This window comes from Rhinopithecus bieti, unplaced genomic scaffold (assembly GCF_001698545.2).
Source record: "Rhinopithecus bieti isolate Rb0 unplaced genomic scaffold, ASM169854v2 scaffold_59762, whole genome shotgun sequence".
Taxonomy (NCBI): Eukaryota; Metazoa; Chordata; class Mammalia; order Primates; family Cercopithecidae; genus Rhinopithecus; species Rhinopithecus bieti.
In genome coordinates, this window is record NW_016822991.1 from 94,280 (window position 1) to 111,212 (window position 16,933).

The window sequence follows — 16,933 nt, forward strand, 5'->3', positions numbered from 1 at the left end:
GGTTTTTTGTTGTTGTTTTATTTTGAGACAGAGTCTCACTCTGTCACCCAGGCTGGAGTGCATGGGTGCCATCTCGGTTCACTGCAACCTCTGCCTCCTGGGTCCAACAGATTCTCCTGCCTCAGCCTCCTGAGTAGCTGGAATTTACAGGCGTGCGCCACCACACCCGGCTAATTTTTGTTATTTTTGAAAGAGACAGGGTTTCACCATGTTGGCCAGGCTGGTCTCGAACTCATTGACCTCAAGTGGTCCACCTGCCTCAGCCTCCCAAAGTGCTGAGATTACAGGCATGAGCCACTGCGCCCAGCCATGTGCATGTCTTTAACCTTCATCCTCTGCCTATTCATTCCCCTATTATTGCATTTCTTCCATGCTTCCCCTGTGTCCATTCCCTGTGTCTCCCTCACCATTGATGACCCCCGTCTTCCTGTCCTCAGGTGCCTGGTGTGGAGAAAGAGGAAGAGGAGGGTACAAGGAGGGAAGGAGCAGGCAAGTAGGCAGGGCCAGGTGGAGCAGGTGTGGGACCCTGGGGACAGAGCTCAGGCAGACAGCTCCTGACCCCTGAGACCCTCCTCTCCAGAGATCAGCCTTTTCCAAGATCATCCTGAAAATAACAGACTTGGTATGTGGTCAGCAACGTTTGGGAACATTGAGGTTAAAGAAGAGAAATGCAGCTTAGGCAACATAGCAAGACCCCATCTCTTAAAAAATAATAATAATAATTAGCCAGGCATGATGATGCAAGCCTGTAGTCCCAGCTACTCGGGAGGCTAAGGTAGGAGGGTTGCTTGAGCACGGGAGTTCAAGGTTGCAGTGAGCCATGATGGCGCCACTGAAGTCCAACCTGGGGAAGCAGAGTGAGACCCTATCTCTAAAGAAAAGTAAGAAGAAGAGAAACACGTTTTGTTTACTGCTGAACTTCTCAGAGCCTTTATTATAAAATAGCCTGTGTACACAACATTCATTCAACACACATTTACTGAGCTCCTACTGTGTCCCAGGCACTGTTCTAAGTGCTGCGGACACAGCGGCGTACAAAACAGACTAAAATACCTTCCTGGAGGAGCTGACATTCTAGCAGGGAAATGGGAAGAATTGGTCATGTGGCAAACACCCTTCTGGGTGTTTTACATCAACTTGCTCGATTAATTTTCTTTTTTGCTTTTCTCTGGTGCCAGACATGGAGGAGGAGGAGGAAGAAGAAGAGGAAGAAGAGGAAGAAGGTGCAGGCGGTGTGGAACTCCTGCAGGAAGTTGTACCCAAGGAGAAGGTGGTACCCATCCCTGAGGGCAGCGCCTTCTTCTGCCTCAGCCAAACCAATCCGTGAGTGCTGGAAGTGGCAGGGGGTGAGGCAGGAGGGGCTAGGGCAGGTGGAGGACCATGGAGCAGCCAAGGTGGGAGTGGGGGCATGGGTGTTGCATCAGGGCCAGAGCTGTATCCCTTGGAATCCCTGATCAGTTCTGTGGTCCTGAGTTCTGACCATGGCCCACTCCCTCTCCACAGGCTGAGGAAGGGCTGCCACACCCTTATCCACCATCATGTCTTCACCAATCTTATCCTGGTGTTCATCATCCTCAGCAGTGTGTCCCTGGCCGCTGAGGACCCCATCCGAGCCCACTCCTTCCGCAACCACGTGAGCCTTTGGCTGGGAGATAGGAGCTGAGGGGACACTCCTAGGGGTGTCCTCGTGGGCACAAGCTGGGGCAGGGTGGAGACAAGGAGAAGAGCCCTAAGTGAGCTGAGAGAGAGGCTCGTTAATGGCAGCTGATGCAGTACCAGCCTTTACGGTGTGTGCAACACATGGGGAAGCACCAGGGGGGAGATCAATATTTGACTGAGGAGGAAGCTGTGCTCAGAGAGGTTAAGCAGACCAAGGGTGCCCATGTAGCTGGGTAAAGGCAGAAGAGTCCAAATTTAAACCCTAATCTTTCTGATGGCCAAGCCTTTTGAGAAGTCACCTAGGATCCCCCTCAGTCGTGATTCAGTGGCTCCCTGCTCTTTCTCACACCCCAGATTCTGGGTTACTTCGATTATGCCTTCACCTCCATTTTCACTGTGGAGATTCTACTAAAGGTGACTAATGGGACTCCAGTCCTACCCTCAGTTGCCCCAGCACTCTCCCCACCGGTCCTTGCAGCCCACCTCTCCCTGTCCCCATCCCCACCTCCCAAAACCCCACCACCTCCAGGTGGTGGAGTCTAGCCTCCATGTCCCGTCCCCAGATGACAGTGTTTGGGGCCTTCCTGCACCGCGGCTCCTTCTGCCGTAGCTGGTTTAATATGTTGGATCTGCTGGTGGTCAGTGTGTCCCTCATCTCCTTTGGGATCCAGTAAGTGACAGCTCCCCAGCCCACCCCATTCCTCTCACAGCCGGGGCCCAGCCAGGGCCAATGCCTGAGGATTGCCCCTTCCCCAGCTCCAGCGCCATCTCAGTGGTGAAGATTCTGCGAGTACTGCGAGTACTACGGCCCCTCCGAGCCATCAACAGGGCCAAGGGACTCAAGGTAACCCCACCGCACCCAAACCCACAGGACCCAGGCCCTGCCCTGCCCCTGGGGCCAAGATCACTGATCAGACTGACCATTTGCACTGATGCGTGACCATACAGCCTGGACCTGACATGTAAATACACATCCCTGACCACTAGCCATGTGGCGTGACCCATGTTCCTTCCAAGTGACCATATGTTTCTACCAGTGGCCACATTTCTCAGACCCAGCTCGCTGACAGGTGGCCACAGATCCCCACCCAGCAAACACCTATTCCTGGTGGGTGCCCACACATCTCTAGCCCCTAACACTGCCTCTTGAACACATGTTGCTAACCATACATCTCTGACCCATCACCACATGTCCCCAGCCCAAGTCCCTGAGCTGCATCCAGAGTCCCTGCCTCATGACCACTGTGGCCTGTAGTGTTCAGTAGCCATATGCTTGGGTGCCCGCAGCATGTGGTGCAGTGTGTATTTGTGGCCATCCGGACCATCGGGAACATCATGATTGTCACCACACTACTGCAATTTATGTTCGCCTGCATCGGGGTGCAGCTCTTCAAGGTGGGGCAAACACTGGAGGGAATGCCAGGCAGGGGTCCGGGCGGGAGCGTGATGAAGGGTGAACCTATATGACAGACATCCTCCCTACAGGGGAAATTCTACACCTGCACGGATGAGGCCAAACACACCCCTCAAGAATGCAAGTGAGTGCCCAAGGCCCTGCCCTCCACGGAGCTCAGGACCCCTCCCAAAGACTATACAGCCCCTAGATCTCACCAAGGCCCAAAGATATAGTCCGAGAATTGTCCCAAGAACTGCAGAGGCCCTCAGATCTCACCAAGTCTTCGGAGGTCCCCCTGATACCTCCCCCAAATCCATCTCCACATTCCCCAAATGACCTACATTCCACTCCAGACCCCTTAGCAATCACCACCCCACCCTGAGCCCCAGCTTCCATCTTGAGACTCCTGTAGAGGGTAGTTAAAAGCCTGGGCTGTGAAGTCAGACATTACTGGTTCAAATCCACTTCATGAGACTTAGTTACATTTCTTAAACTTACTCAGTTCCATTTCACTCAACTGAAAAACGGGGCTATCTCACAAGGCTCTTGTGAAGAGTAAATGAGCTACTACATGGAAAATGTACTTTGTACAATGTAAAGTTGCTACACAGAAGGCCTAGCTTGGGCTGGGCGCTGTGGCTCACGCCTGTAATCCCAGCACTTTGGGAAGTTGAGGCAGGCAGATCACCTGAGGTTGGGAGTTTGACACCAGCCTAGCCAATGTAGTGAAACCCTATCTCTACTAAAAATACAAAAATTAGCTGGGCTTGATGTTGTGCACCTGTAATCCCAGCTACTCGGGAAGATGGGGAGGGAGAATCGCTTGAACCTGGGAGGCGGAGGTTGCAGTGAGCCGAGATCATGCCACTGCACTCCAGTCTGGGTGGAGTCTTTTTTGAGACTCTGTCTCAAAAAAAAAAAAAAAAAAAAAAAAAAATTAAGCTCAGGGCCTGGCATATAGTTAGGGCTAAAAAACGTTGGCTATTATTCGTTTTACTTTTTCCTGGCAGGCGATGATGAGAATAATGGTGATGATGAAATGATGCCAACTATGTGCCAGACACTAGTCTCATGTCTTGACTTGTGACATTTATTAATCCTTGTGACAAGCCAGGAAATCAATTCTGTTATTATCCTTATTTCTTAGAGTGGGGAAATGGAAGCACAGAAAGGGTAAATGTGCAAGATCACCCAGCCAGGACATGGAGGGACAGGATTTGAACCCAGACCATATTGCTCCACCACTATGTCCTGCTGCCTCCATGCTGGAGACCCCAGACCCTTTCCCCAGTTCCTCTCCCCTCCTCACCCATCTAACCTGTTTGCAACATCCGTAGGGGCTCCTTCCTGGTGTACCCAGATGGAGATGTGTCACGGCCCCTGGTCCGGGAGCGGCTCTGGGTCAACAGTGATTTCAACTTTGACAACGTCCTTTCAGCCATGATGGCCCTGTTCACTGTCTCCACCTTTGAAGGCTGGCCTGCGTGAGGGACAGGGCCCTGGGGTTATCAGGGGATAAGGCAGGGGTCTCTGCAGGATTGGGTTGGGATCTCCTGGGAATGGGTGGGAGTGTACCTTGGGGATGTGACGAAGGTTTCTCGAGACTGGATAGGGTTTTTCTAGAGAGTGGTAAGTGTATGGGAGGACTGTAGAGGTGGGGTTCCCAGAAGCTGGGTGGGAGTTCTTTGGGGACTTGAGTGAGGGATCTCCAGGAATTAGACAGGGATCTCTAAGGGACTAGGTAGCTAGATAGAAGCCTAGAAAGGATTGGAGATGGTTTGGGGGGACAGAGTGGAGGTCTGAGGGGACTGGGATTGGTCTCTGAAGAGATGAAGCAGGAATTCAGGGATTTCTAGAAAGCTGTGCAGGTCTTTGGGATACTCATTGTGGGGCTCTGTGGGAAGATGGAGTGGGGATTCAAGTTGATAGACAGGGATAAATTTACAGATCATTGGGGGCTTTTGTGGAAGTTCTGGGGAGGTGCATGGGGGTCTCCAGATGGTTGGAGAAGGGGATTTGAAGGTCTGTGGAAACTTAGGGGATTTCTGGGTCTTTGAGGGTCTGAATGGAGATTCTCTGGAGGACTGTATGGGGGTTTCTGAGGGCATGGGACAGAGGATTTAGACTCTTTGAGGGTCTGGCAGTGGTCTCTTAGAGTATGTATGGAGGTCCCAGGTGGTTAGGTCAGGAGATTTAGGGGTCTTTGGGGTGCCGGGCAGGAAACTCTGGGGTGTCTCTGATAAGTGGACTGGGGATAGGTCTGAAGGGGCTGGGATATCCCCTCACCTGCCCCTACCTCTACCCCCCTCTGGCTCCCACAGACTGCTATACAAGGCCATCGATGCATATGCAGAGGACCATGGCCCCATCTATAATTACCGTGTGGAAATCTCAGTGTTCTTCATTGTCTACATCATCATCATTGCGTTCTTCATGATGAACATCTTCGTGGGCTTCGTCATCATCACCTTCCGTGCCCAGGGCGAGCAGGAGTATCAAAACTGTGAGCTGGACAAGAACCAGGTGACCTCTGACCCCTGGCCCCCTGTGGATGGTCACCAACCCTTCCCTCCTTGCCTCAGGACCCCACTGCTCACTCATGCCCTGCCCTGGTATGCAGCGTCAGTGTGTGGAATATGCCCTCAAGGCCCAGCCACTCCGTCGTTACATCCCCAAGAACCCGCATCAGTATCGTGTGTGGGCCACTGTGAACTCTGCTGCCTTCGAGTACCTGATGTTCCTGCTCATCCTGCTCAACACAGTTGCCCTAGCCATGCAGGTCTGAGATCCCTGCCTGACCCCTCCCAGACTCCTGACCCTATTATCTCCACACAATCCCTTGGGAACCATTAGGAACACTTAAGGCTGCAAGTAACAAACCCCCTGCTAACTAACAGTGACTTAAGCTACAAAGACATTTGCCATATTTCTTCAAGTCTATGGCCAGTACTTGTAAGTTGCATCCTGATTTCAGAAATGTAAGAATGTGAAAAAAAAGGTAGCCAGTGGCCATTGTAAGTTGCCATTTATTATAAAATGCACCCCAATTTCAGATATTCTAAAATGTAAAAAGATGTGCATCCTGGAGTCAATGAATTGTGGTAATTATCTCAGGTATCGAGAAGTGCAGAGGTAGGCTGTTTGTTCATTGGTCATCCGGGACCCATGTTCTGTCTATCTTTCTGCTTTACCATTCTTAGCAAGTTGGCATTCATTCTCATGATTGTTGTTTCATGGTCACAGCTCCAGGCATCAAAACCACACTCAAGGCAGGGAGAGTTGTACCTGGGGAATCTCCTTATTTGATCCTTTCATTGGAAAGCAAAATATTGTTTACAGAAGCTGCTAACCAACAGCAGATTTATGTTTATGTCTCATTAGTCAACCTGGCCTTGCCTAGCTACAAGAAAAGCTAGGAATCAAGAACTAAACTTTCCAGTATCCACAATGGGAGGCAGACAGTGCAAGGGGTTTGACCAATCCACAGTGCGATCATGTCCCCAGACTCGCCTCAGCCCAGGCCAGGGAATATTTGGTTGGGTGTGGGGGGTCTCTGCCTCAGGTTCCATCTCAACCTGATTTTCTCCTGCAGCACTATGAGCAGACTGCTCCCTTTAACTACGCCATGGACATCCTCAACATGGTCTTCACTGGTCTCTTCACTATTGAGATGGTGCTCAAAATCATCGCCTTCAAGCCCAAGGTGGCCCCCCGCTCTAGCCCCACCCACCAGTGGATGAGTTCCTTGGGAGTGGAGTGTACTGCAGAGCTCTGGGGTTGGGGATGTGGGCAGCAACCAGGGAGTGAGTCTAGGGAGTAAGAAGGATTCAGGTGCAGGCCCATCATGTGATCCAAGCCAAGCCCTGCCTGCCTCCAGCGCCCCCTACTACTATTGGCCCCCTACCCTGGCTTGCAAGCTTTGAGAAGACAGGGCAATACTTTTCTCCTGCCTGCAGCATTACTTTACTGATGCCTGGAACACGTTTGACGCTCTTATCGTGGTGGGCAGCGTAGTGGATATTGCCGTCACTGAAGTCAATGTGAGAACTGGCCTTTCCACTAATCCACTCTCACCCTACACACCTTCCCTCACCTCGATCCTGGGGCTCCCTTTCATGTGGGTAGGTGGCTCCCACGCATATCCTCCCTACTCCTGGAGACTCAGTGCTTCTCATTCTAGCTCTATCTCTTCTGAGTCCCTGTTGGGTTCAGCCAAAGTCCCCCTCTACCGGCTTCCTCATTCCATTTTGTAACCTATCTACTGGCTCTACCATCTCCTGAAACGCGTCTCCTGTTATTTCTGTTATCTCTTTCATTGCCTCTACATTCCCCATCCAATGGCTCCGTCATGTCCACTGACTCCTGCTTTGGCTCCATCTTTTCTGATGACTTCATTGGCTTCATTTCTCCACCAACTTCATCGTCTCTGACACTGGCTCTTTCACGGCTCTGTCATCACCACTTCCTATATCATTGGCTCCATCACCTCCATTGGGTACTACATGGTTCTGTCGCCTCAACTGACAATGCTGCTGGTTCCCTATCTCCATCACTGGCTTCTCCATTGGCTCCTCCATCGGTTCTCTCATCTCCATCATCTCTATGACACCACTGGATCCATCATTTCCTTTATTGGCTCCAATGTCTCTGATCCATCATCTCCTTTACTCTCTCCTCTCCCTTCCACTCCCATTACCAACTTTTTCCACAACCATCCTAATCCACTACCATATAAACTTTCCCATTGTCTCCTGTATAATGACCCCACCATCACCCCCTATATCTGCTCCATCATTTCTCGCCTTGTTCATTTGGGCCTATGATGTCATCATCTCCCCTATCACCTTTTTCTTGGTCATATCTCCCTCCAGAATGGTGGCCACCTTGGCGAGGTAGCCCACCCTCATAACAAGGACTCTCTGCTTCTTTTCCCATGTCCCTCTGCCCGTCCATCCCTCCGGATTACCCTGGGGCCTGAATGATTTGGGTACTGGGAGGGCCAAAAAATGAGATAGGGAGATAGCTGGAGTAAAGTAAATGCAAACTGAGCATCCCTACTGCACCCCTCACCCCAGAGCTCGGAGGACAGCTCCCGCATTTCCATCACCTTCTTTCGCCTCTTCCGAGTCATGCGGCTGGTCAAGCTTCTCAGTAAGGGTGAAGGGATCCGCACATTGCTCTGGACATTCATCAAGTCCTTCCAGGTAATTCCCCACCCCATCCCTTTGACCATACTTCTCCCCCATTTCACACTTCTCAGCCTGCCCCTTTACAACCCTCAGAACTACATCTCCCAGCATGCCATACCCATTTCCAAATTATCATTCCAATTTTCTCTCTTTTCTGGGCTCTCAATTTCCAACACACCTCTGGCCTCACTGACCTTACTCTATCTACTTAACACTATGTTCACATTTGAGAGACACCACAGTTGGCGGATCACGAGGTCAGGAGATCGAGACCATCCTGGCTAACACCGTGAAACCCCGTCTCTACTAAAAATACAAAAAGCTAGCCGAGTGAGGTGGTGGGCACCTGTAGTCCCAGCTACTCGGGAGGCTGAGGCAGGAGAATGGCGTAAACCCAGGAGGCGGAGCTTGCAGTGAGCTGAGATTGCGCCACTGCACTCCAGCCTGGGTGACAGAGCAAGACTCCGTATCAAAAAAAAAGAGAGACACCACAGTCCTGGGCAGTTTGGAGATGGACTGCATCTCCCAGTAGGCCCAGGCCAGGGAAAGCAGTGCATTCTGGGGCTTATAGTTCTCTGCCTGAGCCTGTGCATCTATTCTCTGCCCCGCTCCCCCATCCCTATAGGCCTTGCCCTATGTGGCTCTTCTCATCGCAATGATATTCTTCATCTATGCCGTCATTGGCATGCAGGCAAGTGGGGACCCTAGGAAGCATCCCTTAGGCACTCCTCTGCTGGCAGGGGATGGGGTAGGAATAGCCCCAAAGTAGGGGTGGCGGGTAGACAGACAAGCTGGACAGCCCTGGGTCAATCTACACATCTGTGAAATGAGATCAGCAGTGATGCCCTGTTTGTCAGGGTTATGAGGCTCCTTTAGGTATTAGGAGGTGTGAAATGGGTGGGGCATGGGTTCACCCCACTGACACAGCCTTGGTGTGTCCACAGATGTTCGGCAAGGTGGCTCTTCAGGATGGCACACAGATAAACCGAAACAACAACTTCCAGACCTTTCCGCAGGCTGTGCTGCTTCTGTTCAGGTGACATCTACTCACTCCCCTGCCACCTCATGCCCGTGGGTGCCCACACACCCTCTCTGAGCCTCAGACTGCTTGAGCTATGGGAATAACACGGCAGCATGGGGCTCCATACAGCCTGAGATGTTTCCTGGCTATGATGTGAGGAGTCTGTTAGAGTATTCTAGCCTCAGCCATTTTCTTTCTGTCTGTAAGACACATCCCCTTCTCAGGTCTCAGTGCCTCATCTGTAAGATGCAAACACTACTGTCATCAACATGGCCACACTGGCTGTTAAAATATTGAAATGTTATCTGTGCCAGATGTAGCCCCTGGTGAGAAGTAGGTCATCTTTTCATTCCCCAGTCCTCTCCCAACTCCATATGCCATGACTTCATAGCCTTCCCTTCAGGATGCTACCCCTATGTGACCCCCACCAGGTGTGCCACTGGTGAGGCATGGCAGGAGATAATGCTTGCCAGCCTTCCCGGAAATCGGTGTGATCCTGAGTCTGACTTCGGCCCTGGTGAAGAGTTTACCTGTGGTAGCAATTTTGCCATCGCCTATTTCATCAGCTTCTTCATGCTCTGTGCCTTCCTGGTGAGAACCATTTCCTAACAACCACCACCACCGTCATGGGGGCTGGCCCTGAGGGGCTCAGGGATGTGACATGGGCAGCCCAGATCTTCAGAGTGGGTGAGAGGGCTGGTCTGATGACAAGACCAACCCAGAGACTCATGACCATATAAGCCCACCCCAGTCTACCGCCATCCCTCCATGACACTGTTCTGCCCTTCACCTAACCGCTCCCCTGCTCAATGGCCCACAGATCATAAATCTCTTTGTGGCTGTGATCATGGACAACTTTGATTATCTCACCAGAGATTGGTCCATCCTGGGCCCCCATCACCTTGATGAATTCAAGAGGATCTGGTCTGAATATGACCCTGGGGCCAAGTATGCCCTGTACCCCCTTACCTAGAATCCAGAGGACAATGCACCACCCTACATAGTCCCCTAGGCCCAACACCTCCGACCTCTGCATCCCATTACCCAGTCAATAGATGCCCCAAGGTTTCCACTGCCTCATCCTCCTTCCTCTCTGACTGCCCTCCAGTTCTTCCCTGGCAAGCTCTGGGGTACTGGTGGGGGGAGGTAGTGATGAGCTGGTGGGGCCTTGAGAAAGGGCTAGAGGGGTTATCACCAATCCAGTGGTACCTCCCCACCTCCTCCAGGGGCCACATCAAACACTTGGATGTGGTTGCCCTGCTGAGACGTATCCAGCCCCCTCTGGGATTCGGGAAGCTGTGCCCACACCGAGTAGCCTGCAAGGTCTGTGCACCTGCCCACCCCCAGGCCCCTGAGAGAGCTTCACATGGCAAGGGTGGGAAGGGATGTGCCTTGCGTGGGGAGGGGTGTTTGATCGCATCCTCAGAGGTTTCTGCCCCTTGACATTCATTCCTGTATACCCAGCATTTTCCCAGAGTGGGTTTCATGTCTCTGGTGTTCACAGAGACTTGTGGCAATGAACATGCCCCTCAACTCAGATGGGACGGTGACATTCAACGCCACACTCTTTGCCCTGGTCCGGACATCCCTGAAGATCAAGACAGAAGGTGCAGGGGAGGGGCAGGAGTGGGATCGTTCCTGGGGAGGGTGCAAGGAGCAAATTCATTGAATCATGGGCCCCACTCCTAGCTCTGAACCTCAAAATGGGTGACCGGATTCTCCAGGCCTGTTTCCCCACCCCCCATGTCCAATGGGGGCGGTGTGCATCTGCGGTAGCAGCTTGTGAAGTCACCCCTCCAACAGTGAGGGGGCAGCTGTGGAGGTTCTTCCTATTGGCTCATGCCCCACATCCTCCTCCAACGCAGGGAACCTGGAGCAAGCCAACCAGGAGCTGCGGATTGTCATCAAAAAGATCTGGAAGCGGATGAAGCAGAAGCTGCTAGATGAGGTCATCCCCCCACCAGACGGTGAGCTATCCCCGCCCCAGTTCCCCGCGCCAGCCCCTGAATGGCAGATGATCGCTCTCCACCACAAAACCAGCGCTGGGCAGAGGGCAAAGGGAAGTCCATGCTGGTGGGTAGAGAGCGGGGAGGCGGGCTGGGTCAGAGGGCCCCCGTGTGATCTTGCCTTCTTTCCCTTGCCCCTAGAGGAGGAGGTCACCGTGGGCAAATTCTACGCCACATTTCTGATCCAGGACTATTTCCGCAAATTCAGGAGGAGGAAAGAAAAAGGGCTACTAGGCAACGAGGCTGCCCCTAGCACCTCCTCCGCCCTTCAGGTCTTCGGGACAGGGCCTGGTGTGGACGGGCATGTGTGGCAGTGCTGTGGCTGACGCTGACCCCCATTTTGATCTTGTGAAACCCATGCCACAGATGAGGAAACTGAGGCCCCAGGCCTCACAGAGGGCCAGGGTGGCTGAAGGACTCCTTCCCCCACCCTACTCGCCTGCATGGGAAACAGAGAGGGAAGGTTCAGACCCTGAGCTGCCTGCTTACCTATTTCACCACCTCCACAGGCTGGTCTGCGGAGCCTGCAAGACTTGGGTCCTGAGATGCGGCAGGCCCTCACCTGTGAGGAGGAGGAAGAAGAGGGGCAGGAGGGAGTGGAGGAGCAAGATGAGAAGGACTTGGAAACTAACAAAGTGAGGACAAGTTTTCACTCTCCCAGGAACTTGATTGTAAAATACTTCCTCAATCCCCTGAGTGATTTTGACACTGCTTCTGGGAAGAAGCCCCCCTCCCCAGAGAAGCCCCTCTGCAGTAGAAAAATATTTATTTGAGGCTGGGAAGGATGGCTCATGCCTATAATCCCAGCACTTTGGGAGGCCAAGGTGGGGGAACTGCTTGAACCCTAAGGTTCAAGACCAGCTCTGGCAACACAATGAAACTGCCTCTCTACAAAAAAATTAAAAATTAGCTAGGAGTGGTGGTGCAAGCCTATAGTCCCAGCTATTTGGGAGGCTGAGGCGGGAGGATTGCTTGAACCTGGAAGGTTGAGGCCACAGTGAGCTGTGATCGTGCCACTGCACTCCCTCCTGGTGACAGAACAAGACCCTATCGCAAAAATTTATTTATTTACTTGTTTATTTATTTGATATTTACCACTGCTGTTGGAGGGCAAGGCCCACATTCATGGACCTGTAGGGGAGACACACTATATGACCAAATAACTTAGCCAAAAAGTGGATGCAACACTCAGTCCTGTGACTCTCCACAGGCCACGATGGTCTCCCAGCCCCCATCTCGCCGGGGCTCCAGGATTTCTGTGTCTCTGCCTGTCGGGGACAGACTTCCAGATTCACTCTCCCTTGGGCCCAGTGATGATGACAGGGGGACTCCCACCTCCAGTCAGCCCAGTGTGCCCCAGGCTGGATCCAACACCCACAGGTATTGTCAAGTGTCTGGAGGTAGATTGTGAGGGAAGGCAAGGACTAGACACCGGACTGAGGCAATTCAGGAGGCAGGAAGTTGAGGAGGGTGGGAGGGAGGGCCTAGAGGCCTTCAAGCAGAAATTTGGGAAGAATGGAGGTGTTTCAAGGGCTCAGGTAAGAATAGAGGGTAATAAGAGATTCATACGAGAAAGGCAATACAAAGGTTTAATGCAAAAAGCACATTATTTGAAGCCAAGATTTTCAGTTCAAATCCTGGCTCTGCCATTTGCTAAGTGACCTTGGGCTAATCACTTTTTTTTTTTTTTTTTTGACAGAGTCCCGCTCTGTCGCCCAGGCTGGAGTGCAGTGGCACGATTTCAGCTCACTGCAACCTCTGCCTCCCGGGTTCAAGTGATTCTCTTGCCTCAGGCTCCAGAGTAGCTGGGATTACAGGCGTGCGCCATGACGCCAGGCTAATTTTTTTTGTATTTTTAGTGGAGACGAGGTTTCGCCATGTTGGCCAGGCTGGTCTCGAACTCCTGACCTCAGGTGATGTGCCCACCTCAGCCTCCCAAAGTGCTGGGATTAGAAGCTTGAGCCACTGTGCCCGGCCTAGTCACTTCGTTTCTATGAGCCTCAGTCTCCTCACCTGTATGAGGGGTATGATAAAGCACTTACTTCACAGGGATAAAGAAAGGATGAAATGAGGTAATGCATGTTGAACACTTAGCTTTTAGACAATACATAGGCAGATGAAAGAAAAATTTTTTTAAAATTTTTTAGAGTGTCTAGCTTGCCCAGGCATGGTGGCTCACACTCGTAATCCCAGCACTTTGGGAGGCCAAGGTGGGAGGATCGCTTGAGCCCAGGAGTACAAGACCAGCCTGCACAACATAATGAGACCCCCGTCCACACAAAAGATAAAAAAATAGCCGAGCATGGTGGTGCATGCCTGTAGTCCCAGCTGCTTGGGAGGCTGAGGTGGGAGGATAAATTGAGCCTGGGAGGTTGAGGCTGCAGTGAGCTGAGATCATGCTGCTGCACTCCAGCCTGAGTGACAGAGTAAGACCTCAACTCAGAAAATAAAAAATAGAAATAAAAAAATAAAATGCCTAGCTTTTACAGGCTCCCTCCACTCCTAATACATGCCCAGTTTTGTGTTGAAGGCATCTCTCTACAGGTCAACTTTGATTTTTTTGAAACTTTCGGTCCTTCTAATGAGATGGACATCTATTAAACAAAAGCCCATGGTCACTTTAAAATGGTTAATGATTAATTTTATGTGACTTGTCCTCAACAACAACAACAACAAAAATCTAAAAGCCCAGTGTTTCTGTAAGGGTTGGGGCATGATATGAGAGGAACCAGTGGCCCAGGGCCACATATTGAGGGATCTGGTCTGCCTAACGTGCCTCACTTTCCCCAGGAGAGGCTCTGGGGGTCTCATTTTCACCATCCCAGAAGAAGGAAATTCTCAGCCCAAGGGAACCAGAGGTCAAGACAAGCAGGATGAGGATGAGGAAGTCCCTGATCGGTACACTGGCCATACCACATGGGATGAATCCATGAGCTGGGGTGGGGGAGGGGTGGGAACTGGGTCGAGGAGGACTGTTGGTGCCCCATCTCCCAGGCCCAGACCCAGACCCAGACCCAAGTTCACCCCTGGCCCTCCCACCCACACAGGCTCTCCTACCTAGATGAGCAGGCAGGGACTCCCCCGTGCCCAGTCCTTTTGCCACCTCACAGAGCTCAGAGATACATGGATGGGCACCTTGCACCACGCCGCCGTCTGCTGCCCCCCACACCTGCAGGTGAGAGCAGGGATGGATCCAAGGGGCCCCCAAGGGCCTGCAGGACAGAGATCTGGGGAAACACTGACATTGCTACTTGCCCCTGGTGCCCCACCCACCCCCAGGTCGGAAGCCCTCCTTCACCATCCAGTGTCTGCAGCGCCAGGGCAGTTGTGAGGATTTACCCATCCCAGGCACCTATCATCGTGGGCGAAATTCAGGGCCCAATAGGGCTCAGGTGAGGCTGTGGAGGTGGTGCTGGGGTCTGGGGTCTGGAGAGGTGGGGGCAGCCTAGGCTGAATTTCTCAAACACAGCACATATCAGGCCCTTTTTTTTTTTTTTTTTTTTTTGAGACAGAGTTTTGCTCTGTTGCCCAGGCTGGAGTGCAGTGTTGAGATCTCGGCTCACTGTAACCTCTGCCTCTCGGGTCCAAGTGGTTCTCCTGACTCAGCCTCCCAAGTAGCTGCGATTACAGGTGCCTGCCACCATGCCTGGCTAATTTTTGTATTTTTAGTAGAGATAGGGTTTCATCATGTTGGCCAGGCTGGTCTCAAACCCCTGACCTCAGGTGATCCACCCACCTCAGCCTCCCAAAGTGCTGGGATTACAGGCATAAGCCACCGTACCTGGCCTCAGAGCCTTCTGAAGAACAGGACACATATGAATGAATGCACACAATGCTCACTGTACTTGTGAGGAAACTGAGGCCCAGAGAGGTTTACCCCAGATCATGCAGGTAGTAAGTGGCAGAGCTGACATTTAAACCCAGACCTTCTGCGCTCTTACATAAATAAACTCAAGCCTGACTTATACCCATTCAGTTTCACTCCAGTTGTATACTGAAGGAAAGGAGTAGGCACAGCAGTGAGTCCTAGACCCTCATACCCTACTTATCCATCCCTGCCCCTCTGATGTTTATTCTGGCTCAGGGTTCCTGGGCAACACCGCCTCAGCGGGGTCGGCTCCTGTATGCTCCTCTGTTGTTGGTGGAAGAGGGTGCAGCAGGGGAGGGGTACCTCGGCAGATCTAGTGGCCCACTGCGTACCTTCACTTGTCTGCACGTGCCTGGAACCCACTCGGACCCCAGCCATGGGAAGAGGGGCAGTGCCGACAGCTTGGTGGAGGCTGTGAGTCCAGATGGCATATAGACAAGATGGATGGGGGAGAAGGGGAGGAGGTGGGTACTGGAGGAGGAAGGAAAGGAGTCCCCGGGTCCTACGTTGTGCATGTAGATATCCCTTTGCCCTACGACCTCTCCTCACCCCGTCCCCTACTGACTTCCCTACATGCCCTCATGGGCACGTCATTTATCCACACTGAACCTTCTGTGCACAGTGTGCCCTCGGTCAACACTGATCCCACCTGTGCCCCCAGGTGCTCATATCGGAGGGTCTGGGCCTCTTTGCTCGAGACCCACGTTTCGTGGCCCTGGCCAAGCAGGAGATTGCAGATGCATGTCGCCTGACACTGGATGAGATGGACAGTGCTGCCAGTGACCTGCTGGCACAGGGAACCAGCTCGCTCTATAGTGACGAGGAGTCCATCCTTTCCCGCTTTGACGAGGAGGACTTGGGAGACGAGATGGCCTGCGTCCATGCCCTCTGAATTCTCACCCCTCCCCAACTGCTCAATAAACCTCCTGCCCTCCCCTCCCCAGCAGGAGACAGGCATGGACCACACCCCTGGATTTTGTTGTCTTTGCACTGGGGGACAGGGCTGCCTGGGGGCCCCCATCCATCCATCCCCTGTTCCTACCCTGAGCCACTGCCCACACACGGGTATTTCCAGAAACCAGGACAGCCAGGCCTGATTATTCAGCGTCAGGGAAGGAGGGAGGAGGAGGAGGAGGAAGAAGAGACAGCAGCCAAAAAAAGCTGGAGGCAGAGTGGAGGAGGGGAAGGGGAGGGGAGGACGTTGGACAGAGATGGAGGAAAGGGGAGAGAGAGGGTGTGAAAGGTGCTTGGACCTGGAGAGGAGGAAAGGCAGAGATTTCAGCAGGGTTCAGCCAGGTCAAACTAGGAAAGGTAGACGGATGAGAAGGAAAGGACAAGGAAACCCAGAGGACAGTCCTGCTAGAGAAGAGTCCTAGAGGTTGGAATCGCCCTGGTATGTGATGCATCTTAGGCAGAGGGGTCCTCTGACGGTAACAGGAATTTTAGGGCGGCTAAATTGAGATCGCTCTGTCTCCCATCTCCCACCTTCTGCCTGAGAAAGAAAAGAAAACCTAAATCCTCCATCAGTAGACAACATAGGTGACAGCAAAGGGCAGGGCTCCCAGCCCTGGGGAACCCACTCAGGGCCCACCTGGCTTTCCTGAGACCACCTAAGAGTAACCTACTTTTATCCTACACAGATCCCAGAGGTCCTCTCTGCTTCTTGCCCCAGCTTTACTCCTCACCCAGCCTTTGGGGTTACATTCGCTCAGTGAAGGCTTATCAGGCATTTACTGTGTGCCAGGCACCGGCTCTGGGATTCTCTCGGGACAAACTGAGCTGGCTGAAACACGG

At 52.5% G+C, this 16,933-nt stretch overlaps 1 protein-coding gene across 7 annotated transcripts; it reads left to right on the plus strand.

The window, feature by feature from the left end:
- The first annotated feature begins 454 nt into the window (after nt 1-454).
- LOC108521361 (voltage-dependent L-type calcium channel subunit alpha-1F) lies at nt 455-16,105 on the plus strand. 7 transcript variants are annotated; one of them, XM_017861170.1, is made up of 30 exons: nt 455-489; nt 1,179-1,323; nt 1,504-1,633; nt 2,014-2,073; nt 2,223-2,329; nt 2,416-2,503; nt 2,947-3,054; nt 3,145-3,197; nt 4,393-4,539; nt 5,377-5,578; nt 5,676-5,834; nt 6,648-6,758; nt 7,012-7,095; nt 7,927-7,947; nt 8,131-8,259; nt 8,870-8,935; nt 9,189-9,280; nt 9,697-9,856; nt 10,086-10,213; nt 10,492-10,588; nt 10,770-10,872; nt 11,131-11,232; nt 11,413-11,543; nt 11,781-11,906; nt 12,482-12,651; nt 14,062-14,169; nt 14,319-14,446; nt 14,551-14,663; nt 15,356-15,553; nt 15,801-16,105. In XM_017861170.1, the coding sequence occupies exons 2-30, from the start codon at nt 1,181-1,183 to the stop codon at nt 16,029-16,031; spliced, it is 3,495 nt and encodes a 1,164-aa protein (XP_017716659.1). In that variant the 5' UTR covers nt 455-489; nt 1,179-1,180; the 3' UTR covers nt 16,032-16,105. The 7 variants fall into 7 exon arrangements, with proteins under 7 accessions (XP_017716659.1, XP_017716661.1, XP_017716660.1 ...); XM_017861169.1 differs by lacking the exon at nt 455-489 and adding an exon at nt 594-622 and having other exon boundaries at nt 15,801-16,031; XM_017861172.1 differs by lacking the exon at nt 2,014-2,073 and having other exon boundaries at nt 1,504-1,635; nt 2,192-2,329.
- Nucleotides 16,106-16,933: the final 828 nt, after the last annotated feature.